This window comes from Xiphophorus maculatus, chromosome 17, assembly GCF_002775205.1.
Source record: "Xiphophorus maculatus strain JP 163 A chromosome 17, X_maculatus-5.0-male, whole genome shotgun sequence".
Classification (NCBI taxonomy): Eukaryota; Metazoa; Chordata; class Actinopteri; order Cyprinodontiformes; family Poeciliidae; genus Xiphophorus; species Xiphophorus maculatus.
The window spans coordinates 8252098-8262657 of NC_036459.1; the positions used below are offsets into that span (position 1 = coordinate 8252098).

Here is a 10560-nt window from a genome sequence, read left to right on the forward strand (position 1 = left end):
AGCTTGAGTTAAAACAACCGTCAGTTGGAGGTGATCAGAGGAAACCTCGACCAGGAGAGACGCATTCCTGTTCTGAAGAGCCTCAGGTCTAATTAACTCGGCTCAAATTAAAAAAGTGCAACGAGTTAGAAATGCCACATGGTAACGGTTGTTCCACTGCATCAGTCTTCTCTACATTTGTATAAATCAATAATGTTAAAATAGTCACGAACCATCAAAAATAAAGGAAAAACCTATTCTAGTTGCTTTGGACATATTCCATCCGGATCAATCAGCAACAAAATGCAGCAGCACGCAATAGTGCTTCTGACTGATTGCACGATGGGAAATGCTGCCATCTAGTGAATATTTTGAGCTGAATTTATTTTGATCCGTTTGCAGGATGCATTTCATTTACTGTTGCACGTGTAGCTTGAGTTTTCATACGCAAAATGTAGTGAAAAGCAAAAGCATCGTTTTATTTTCTTAACGTTTCAACGTGTTTCTGTAACATCATACAATATAAATCAGAAATTAGGTAAATTTCCATAAATCTGCTATTTGTTTTCTGCAAGAAGCTGCATATAGTTCAGCATTCATGTAAAAATATGTTTAATAGTGAGAAGAAATACTAATTTAACAAAATAAACCTTGAATTAGCAAAGACAAATCACTTGAAATTTCTGTTTTATTCTCTATCATAATAAAAAGACAGAGCATTAGAAAATAGATTGTTCTTGTCTGAAAATTCATAAATTTCATTAAGTGATTATGTTGAGAAACATGTTAAAATTTTTACATCAAATTTTAAATTGTAGCTGCATTTTGCAACACATATTTTTGGTAAAGAGTAAATGCTAATATTGATATTTATAATTTTGGATTCATTTCTCTAGTTGGTATAAATCAGAAATGACCACAGTGCTGTTGGAAAAATAGCACTTCTGCATGCAGCCACTTGGTGGCGCTCACTTAACACGAACATCAGCGCAGTTACATCCTGGTTAAGTTCTGGATATATTTCAGCTTCTTATCCACTTAAGTGGATAAATGACTCGGAGTTACGTTCTTCACTCAATAATTCATGTAAATATGAAAAACAAACAAACAAAAAAAAAACCCCAACTAATTTTGTTTTTTAAAATCTGCATCAGAACCAAAACGGACTTCTCCTCTAGTTCAATCTCTTCAGCAGAAAACTAGTGACTGATATACAAACCTAGGAAAAAATATCATAGATAAAAAGTTCATCTAAACTTACAACAGGCTTGTGATTCCCATTAAATTGTAGTTTTTTAACCGTTTCAGGATGTTATGGCAACAATGAGGATCAAAAAAGAAAATACAAACGTTTGAGCAGCAATTTACATTTTCTATAGATTTTTGATACTTCACATAGGGTCAAAATTATACATACAGACTGGAAAATATTAATACATTTCCACTAATATTTGATGAGATGCAACTTGACTTGTTTTTTTTTTCCATCAGAAACAACTTCCGGAGAAATTCTGGTTGAATTTCTGACCAATCGTATTGGTGGAAAGTGTAAAGATTAAACATTGAGGACTTCCTGGTACACTTCCAGTTTTTACACATAACTTTATATTCCTATAAGGTAAATCCTGAATTTAATGTCACTCCATTCAGAAATAAGCTGCTGAGAATGCAGAATTTTGTCCACATTTCAGCCACCAAGCTGTTGATGTGAGACAAAGTTAATGAATTCAACCTTCATTGTTTTACAGCCAATTTATGCAATGTTCCAGTGTTACTGGCAGTTAAACCCACAGCATGACTCCACCCCCACCGTGCTACCTGATGCAATTTTCATATAAAGGAAAGCTCCATCTAGACTCCTTCAATCATTCTTGTTTTATTTGTGCACAAAATCTCTAGTTTATAAAGGGGTTAACCTTTTGTAAATCTTCTATTGTTATTTTTACACTAAATGCTGCACAATAAGCACCAATGTTATTCTCCCTATACAATTAAATTGTACTCGGCTTCAAGTTATAACCAGAAAGAGCTTGAATATCTTTTTCTTTTGTCCTTTCCATTTATTTTTCACTAGGTCTATCCTTGAAAAAACGAAACCTGAAAATTGTTGTATAAGCATAAAACAAATAAAAGTGAAAGCAAAAGCAAAACTAATTCCATGAAGGAGAGAAAACCACTCAAAAGATCCATAACTACCCTCCATCAACTCTGAAATAAGTAATCCACAAAAACCTTATTAGAAGAAATCTCTTTTCCGGCATTAAGAGGGGAAAAATTGGGCCCTTTGAAGCAAACCTTCAGACGTTTCTTCGTTTCCTTAAATGAGCAATCAAGGATATTGATGCGCTGAGAATCTATTCGCTTTTTATGTAAAATAGCTTTTGGAAGTCATTTAAATGAGCTGAGAAATTGTTTTTAGACAGAGAAAAACATTGAAAGTTATTTGAAGACATCCAACAGGCAGGGAAAGGGTCAAACTACTGCAGCCATTAAAGTTAAAGTTTTCGTCTTTAGTATTTTACAAATGTCCTTGTTTCTTCTTGAACATTTCTGAGTTTTTGACAGAAATGTATTTCTTCTTTTTCTATCTATAGTGTCCCCAATAAGCTGTTGTATTAAACTAACAGAACCATAAAGTATAGAGAGGGAAGCTCAGTTTTTCTCAGGTCGGTGTGAGGTCTCGTTGAACAGCACGGACCAGTTGTACCAACGTCTCCATCCACAGCTCCTTCTGGTGCTGGTTGCTGATCTGACTGAGTACCTGTGAGCTGTAGACTAAAGTCAGCACCGTTCTCTCAAAGTCCTGCCAGCCGAGCGGTCGCCGCCGCTGGGCCAGGTCCGCCATAAGGCGGCGGATATCGGAAAGCTTCTTCGGCAGCACATCCTCGCAGATAACTTCTAGGGTTTTCACGCTTTTCAGGGAGGCCAGCTCCTCATCTGGGATCAGCAGAGGGCGCTCTTGACCTTGGATCTGCATTCCGGCAAGAAGAATCTGCAAAGAAAGGAACAAAAATTCAGGAAGTGCTCGAATGGCCACATATTTCCAAAGTTTCAACTGGTTTCTTCCGAACATCGACTAAGTCTTATCTGAAGTTGCAAACTGACCTCAAACAGCAGCGTAGCGTCCTCCTCTGAGTGCAGGAAGGTGGGATTGATCAGGGAGTACGCCCCGCGCTTTATCAAGTACGCAGACGGATACAGAGCTGGACGACAGGAAATTCAATTAGACAAGCTGGGCTGTGTTTAAGAAATTTGCAGCACATTATTTAACGAGGCGAGGGCGTGGGTGGGCCATAGGTCGAGTAAACACAGATTCATTACAGTTTAAATATGAAGCAGGTGGCAGAGGCTCTGGCTCCAGCTGAGAGGAGGATAATTGGTCTTCGACCCGATACGTGGATGCTTCTGTCTGAGTGGCACTATAGTTGGTGCTTCCAGAGAAAATAATATCTGCTTTGGATCCAATAATCTGAAGTAGGTGGAATTAAACACCCGCTGTCTCATTTGTTGCAGAAACAATCAAATATTGGTTAAAATCTGCCATTTCCAGTCCAAATGTTGGACATATTCGCAGGACACAGCACCCAGGATCTGACAACTTAGAGGAGAGTAAATATGCACAATATTCAGCATGGATTTAAATGTCTTTTTGTTGCATTTCATTGATGTAACCTTTAAACTGATGGTTTTCTTTGGACCTTTCGTCCGTAACACCTCAGGGCTGCAGGAGCTAAATGGCAAGCTTCAGTGGGCATCCCAGTAGCAATGTAACATAATGACACTATTGACATTTGAAGTGGCTTCTGGCAAGAACCACTTTAACTGTGGAAGTATATAATGCCAAATCATAGGAAGCTATTAGTAACCAAAACAGGAACAGAAAGTTGTGAATGGTGGTGAAACAAGACACTTCAGGGCAGCAGTTAGCAAGAAGACAGATAATGCAAAAAGGGAAACTGGGAAAAATAAAAAAAAGATTACATTTCTATTGAAATAAAAAAACAAAAAGCTTGTTTTTCATTTATTGCAGTTACGTTCATTTCCTGACTGAATCATGAGACCTGCTCTGCAGATTATGTCCAGACACACACAGAGCAACGTGCAGCAACACAACTTGTTATGAAAGCACCACATCCGCAGAGTTAACTAGATCCACACCGAGGTACCAAAGAGTCATATCAAAATAAAACGAAACAAGCTAATGTTAGCCAAGGACTTCATCAAACATGTCGATTACCATCCTGAAAAATGGATGTTTTAATGTTGTTGATAAATAAGCTGAACGGGATATAATATTGATAAAATGAGTTGTGTTTTTACAGAAAACACAATGATGTGTGGCATTTAAGGTCTCACAATGTTTAGACCACAATATTCAGTTTATTGTGACATTTTCAGCTTTAAGTGTCTTTTTTTGGTGATGAGTCTCATTTCTGCAAATGAGAAAAATACTTTAAAATCTATTTTAGCAGCAATAATAATAATAAAGAGCATACATCAAAATGCAGGAAAATGTTCTACATATTCTGCCGTTATAATCCACTGCGTCATGTTCTTCAGACTCACTCTTCATATTTGTTTAAAAAAAAAATACCTAAATATTAATGAGGCACAATAAAAAGCACTGGGTCTCATCTGAATTTGGACCCAGTTATTCTACAATACCGCATTGGCTCATAAATCTGCCGTGTTAGCTCTGCGGTTGTGCCAGACAGACACGTTTAGCTCCAGTTTACAGTTATGAGGTCAGCCAAATCCTCATGCAGTGGACCAAGCGGACCCGTCTTCAGCTTGGTTCAGTTCCAGTTGGTGCTTCGGCTTTGCTTTAACAGCTAAAACATGCAGGATGTGCAGAACATCTTTCTCCCTGTGTACCAGTGTCAGGATGATAATTGTCCAAATCATGGCCCATTATGTGTAATCCACAGTTTATGTGAAAGCTCTCGACAAAACCATAAGCAGGATGTTTGAACCACTCAGGTAGAGTCCATTTACAAAATACTATGAGTTATGAGTAGGCCAATATGTAACTTCTGTATTTTCTTGTTTTATATGTGATTAGATATTCATTTGTAGCCCAATTCTCCAAGAATTAAGCTATAGAGGTGCAAAAACATGTTATTCTTCATTAAAATACCTGTGTTAAATTGAACTACTTTAGAATCCAAACACTTTACTCACATATTTGCTACAACTCTTTAAACAAGAAGATGATGAGAGACCAATAAAAAACACAAACAAAGCTTCTATGCTACACCTGATACTCAATCATCATTTCCCTCAGTGTATTATAAGTCTGGCGGGCCACCAGGCTTTACTTGTGCCCCCACCAGACTTGGCATTGTTAATTTATCTAAGTTTCTTTTGAATTATTGCCTTTTTTAAGACTTTATAGTCGGTGTTTAGGTATAAATCTTCCAGTCTTCCAGTAATGCATAACTATCAAGTGATATTTTCAAATTTCCAGTCAACTTTAAAAAACTTTTAACTCAAAAACGCAGCGAACGGCTGAATGACTGCCCTAGCACTCCAAGCACCAGGCGTAGCAAATTCTTTATGGGAAACCTTGCTGAAAATATCACACACAAAAAAAATCAAGGAAAATGTATAATAAGTTCATTATTCTCTGGATTTTTATAGGTCACCACCGCACCTAATTATGCCTCATGGTAAATATATCTTTAAGCTCTCATTCATAACTTTATCTTAACTGAAAGACAAACTGTACTAACCCCATAACCCAGATGTAAAAGGTAATTACCACCAGTCTAGGAAATGACTTGAAATGCAGAACAAGGCAGCAGCTCTGGTACTGAAACTTCCCGACCTTCAAGCCTCAGCATGCGTCCTCACCCCCACAGACGCACCAAGAAAGAAATATTAAAGCTCTGGAAGTCGTGCATCATCCAGTGGTGCACGACTTCCAGCTCATGCATCAGGGCGGATTCTCCATGATTCTTTTAAATGAAGACAAAAAGCCTCTCCAGAACTGCCTTTGAACTTCCTCACCTTCTAAATATAGAGAACAGAAAGCAGACGAGAACCAGCAGCAGCCAGAGGTCAAAAGGTCATCTGGGTAGCATTACACCAACATCCTGCCACCTAATGAAGCAACAGATGTCTAACAGAGTGCTAAAGAGCTACACTAGGGAAAATAATTGTTTTATTCATCTCCGATTTTTCAACTTTCCCCACTTACAAAGAACAGAGAGATATATGGTTTTATTATAGGTTCACATAATGAGTGACTAGAAATAAAAGATTTTATACTGGGACTATTTTATTGTAAGCCATAATGGTAAATATTTGCCCTGTTATCTATTTCTTCTACTCATGATGTTGTCTTGCACTTAAATGTTTCATGTTATCAAATAAAGTTGTTTTTTTTTGTCTCAGGGCTTCAATCTTACAACCAGCTGACTTATGTAATAGCAAAGCTAGAGTATTACATGTGGAAAGTACAGCAAAGAATTTTTCTGCTACCCAAAGCGACCTAAGTTTAATTCTTCATTGTTGTGGCAAAATAAATGTTCAGAAGAGCGATAAAACACCACAGATTAGTTCTTAGTTATTGGCACAGCTAGGGAAAACATGTTTTACAGTCACCAAGTTCGTCATTAAATATAAACATTTTGGTATTAATGTAATCCCATACAGTGTCTATCTAACCTGCTGGATGAATGTAGAATTAAAAACTCCAGCTTTATGCTTCAGCGGATGGTAAATAGTGAGAAAACACTTTGCTGTTCATGGAATCGCTGCTTATATTTACATTCTGCCATGTTGATTCACAGACTGATTCACTGATTCACAAGGACCAGGTGAGTTTAATTAGGTGAATGTGCTGCAGCTGAAGAAGGCTAACATGGAAAACAACCATAAACAATATCAAGAAAAAAAAACAAGTGAGCGCTAAAAAAAAAAAGCTGAAAAAGTAAATAAAAATACAGGAATAACTTACATCACTGAACTCAAATGCAATGAAATTCAGAACCTAAATGTTTCTGAGGATTTAGACATAAAAATATAACATATTGATCAGTACAAACCTTCTCAGTGTGATTGCAGCACATATAGAGAAGCCATAGCAGCTAACTCAGCTGCAACTTTACATCAGCAGAGAAAACATACATTTTTTAATGATACAAACCAAAATGTTATTGGTTGTTGCCCGGGGCAACAAACTTGGAGGTTAAAGATTACTGCTTATCCAGAACCCACTGCAGGGATGAGATCTCAAAAAGACTGGAGTGAGTTGCATTTTTTTTTTCATTTCTATTTTATACAACAAAATAATAATAAATTGTAAAGAAAAATAGTATAACTGAATATAGCAGCAGTACTGCAGCAAGATTCTAGGTTTGAGTCTTCTGGTCTTTTTGCATGGAGTTTGCATGTTTCCCTTGTGCATGGGTGGGTTTTGTCTGGGTACTCCAATTTCCTCTGGTCTCTCTAAATTGCAATTAGATGTGTGTGTGCGCATGATTGTTAGTCCTGCATTGAAAAACCCCAGCATTTTACCAAGTATTTTTGTTGTAGTTTTTAGAGCAAATATCTTATTACACTTGAAATAAAGACAAAATTAACTCAAAAGAAACTTGTTTTAAGTAAATAATTCTGTAATGTGCATGAAAAAGTTTATTATTTCAGATTATTTCACTTGTAACAAGATATTTTCCTGTACTGAAAGTGAAATAATCTGCAGGTGAAACTAAAACTTTCTCCAGGAGTTACTGACTTAAAACAAGCTCCCATTTCATGCTGAAAAATGACACGTAAGTTAGTTTTGTTTTATTTTAAGTGTAGTGACATATTTGCTCTAGAAATTAGACTAATAACACTTACTTATGTCTATACACAGTTATATTAAAAGAACTACATTTCCTCAGCCCTTTAAACCTACACATCTTTATACATTTTTTTAAACTCTTTTTCTTTTGACTTGTTATTCATTGCCACCTGTTTTCGTTTATTGTATACTTTCTACAACCCTTAAAATGCTCTATAAAAACAAAAATATAAAATCTTTGCCATGCTAATTCATGAAACTGACACATTTAAGTCCTTCCTATTCTGTCTGGCTGTTCTCAGAATAAATTTCAGCCCAGACGTCTGATCACATTGACTCGGCTCCCTTCTTGTTTCTGATGATTTTGTTGAGGGTTTCCTTCTGTCCTCCAGTTCACCACACAATCAATGTTTGTATGCGCAGACTTCCCCTGCATGTCATTATGTGGAAGCAGGGAGCTTGTAATCTCCTGCTAACTGCTTGCAAGGAGATGGGAGAACAACAATGATGCATTAATTAGCCGGGCTAAACAGAGCTCCTGGCTACTGGGATGGTTTTTTTTTTTTCTTTTGACAAGACAAAAGAAAAAAAAAAACAAACAAACGAATGGATTAAAAAAAAATAAAAGAAGTCCAGATCTCTCTGGGTGCATTAGAGAAAGGTGAAAAGGACAGAAAGGAGAATGAAATCCTCACAGCAGCAGCTCATCTTCTGCATTTCAATTCACCTCCAGATGAGTGTTAAAATCTTGTCAAGAGGCGACATTCTTGTGACTCGGATACAAATTCAAGCGTTTTCAGAGCAAACAGGCTGAAGCATCAATACTCCCAGTGTGAGTCCAATCTGTGAGAGTGAGCTGCAACAAAGTCACGCTGAATTACAGGGAGAACTGACAATGAGGGATGATTGAGAACAAATATGTGCAACCACTTTGCTTCTTTACTGTTGACATTTTCTGTTGGCATCTCAAAGCAACAACAGACACGTTTGGTTTTAAGTTCATTTCGTTAAAACCCGGCGAAGACTCATCGATGTTTCTGGTGCTACAAAACAGAAGTGCCCGAAATTTTACGGTTTTGTGATTTAAAATGCAAAGAAATATCAATAGGAGAGCAGAAATGCAGAATAAAAAACATGAGAAAATATACAAGAAGGGATCCAGAACGTTTTCAGAAGGGCGGTCATCAGAAAGCATCAGACAATGTTGACGATAAGTGAGGAGCACCACGACACGGTGACTTTATGTGGAAAAATTTGTGAATAAACCAAGCTCAAAATCAGAGAAAAATCAGGTGGTAACTGTGGAAACACAACTACAATCAAACTAGAGATTATCATTTGTACTTTTGTAAAAAGAAAACTTGAAAATTATAAGTCATCATAGTCGTTTAAACATCTATATTTTTTGTAAAACTGAAGAGAAGCTTTTTTTTCTGAAAATAAGTTGTAGAAAGTTTTATCTTCATCTAGAAAAAAAATGTAAAATATTGAAAACCAAGTAAATATCTTGATATTTTATCAGCGGTGTTGTCGAAAGACTGTGAGTATTAGGACAGGAATTTCCTGAGCGTCTGTATCCAGTAACAACAAGCCAGTCATTTTTCTTTGGAAACTGAGTGTCAAGTGTTCCTAATTACTCCAGAAGATAAACACATTCTTTCACAGCAGCACATCTGAGACTAAGTTATCATTATTTATGACTTATTTCTATTTTATTATGTTTGTAGCTTTTGAAAACGATTCCGGTTCTGCATGACAAATTAATTTTCAAAGATCATATTTCTCAAGAACAGCAGTGAAATGTTTTAAAACGGCAGGATTTATGTGTATTTATTTTTTCTAGGGAGCGTGGTCCTACCCTTCCTCTGGTGCCGAGCGGCCGCTTGCAGGCTGGACAGGTAAACGACGGCGAGAAGAGCCCACCACCTCCGCGCCATGCTGATGATCCTCAAACACAAATCAACACACACACGTTGCTTGTCAAACTTACTGCAATCATGGCAAAAATAACTCCTGCAATTCTATTGTGGAGGATTTTATATTTCCTCCTCCCTCCGTCAAATCTCACATTCCCTCCTTGATTTTGAGCGTGTGTGTGTGTGAGTGTGTGTATTCCCCGTTAAGGTCAGATAGTCTGGTTCCCATCTGGAAATCATCAGTTTTTGGGAGAGCTTTTGCCCTCCTGGCTGAACTTCTCTCTCAGCCACTGGAAGGCGGTCTTCACTCACTGGGTGAATTTTCTTTTTTTTCCCTCTCTTTTCAATTAATACAAGTGAATGCTTCATTGCATGAGTGATGAAGCTGAATGCTGCCAGACTGATCATAATGATACTAAAAATAATAAGACGAAATCAGAACAGTCTTCACCTGGGAACACAAACCTTTATGAGGCAGAAAAAGCCGATCAAGTTGGATTAACTTAAAATAAACCAACAGAAGTGCCACATTATTGAGCTTTTCTGCTGAATCATAGATTGCTCATAATATCTTTTTTTATTAATGTCACAAAATCACACTTTTTTTTCTATTAAAACCTGAACCTGTAGGTTCTCTTAAGGATATAAAATGCTATGAAAAATAAAGTGATAAATTGCCTGCACTTGTATAACACTTTGTCGAGTCCAAAAGACCATAAAGTACTTTACACGTCAATCGTTCAACCATTCGACCCGAAGAGGGCAGAAATGAGACAATTTTGGATCAAATATTGCAGAATTAAAAAAGTTTACACAAAAATGTCACAATTTGCACAGAAACACAATTTAGCAACCTTATGAAACAATTGATACAGT

The 10560-nt window shown here is 36.9% G+C and overlaps 1 protein-coding gene across 1 annotated transcript; it reads right to left on the reverse strand.

Moving 5' to 3' along the window:
* Window positions 1-206: 206 nt before the first annotated feature.
* Window positions 207-9880, reverse strand: LOC102233938 (protein FAM180A-like). Its single transcript, XM_023350138.1, has 3 exons — window positions 9627-9880; window positions 3085-3182; window positions 207-2971 (listed from the first exon to the last, which is right to left on the reverse strand). Exons 1-3 carry the CDS (start codon window positions 9703-9705, stop codon window positions 2642-2644), a joined length of 507 nt encoding a protein of 168 aa, XP_023205906.1. The 5' UTR covers window positions 9706-9880; the 3' UTR covers window positions 207-2641.
* Between the last annotated feature and the right edge of the window lie 680 nt (window positions 9881-10560).

Coding starts and splice junctions, on each gene's coding strand:
- LOC102233938 (XM_023350138.1), bottom strand. CDS start 9,705: ATGGCGCGGAGGTGGTGGGCTCTTCTCGCCGTCGTTTACCTGTCCAGC. Junction 3,183..9,626: donor CGCTCGGCACCAGAGGAAGG/GTAGGACCACGC, acceptor CCTGTCGTCCAG/CTCTGTATCCGTCTGCGTAC. Junction 2,972..3,084: donor ACGCTACGCTGCTGTTTGAG/GTCAGTTTGCAA, acceptor CTTTCTTTGCAG/ATTCTTCTTGCCGGAATGCA.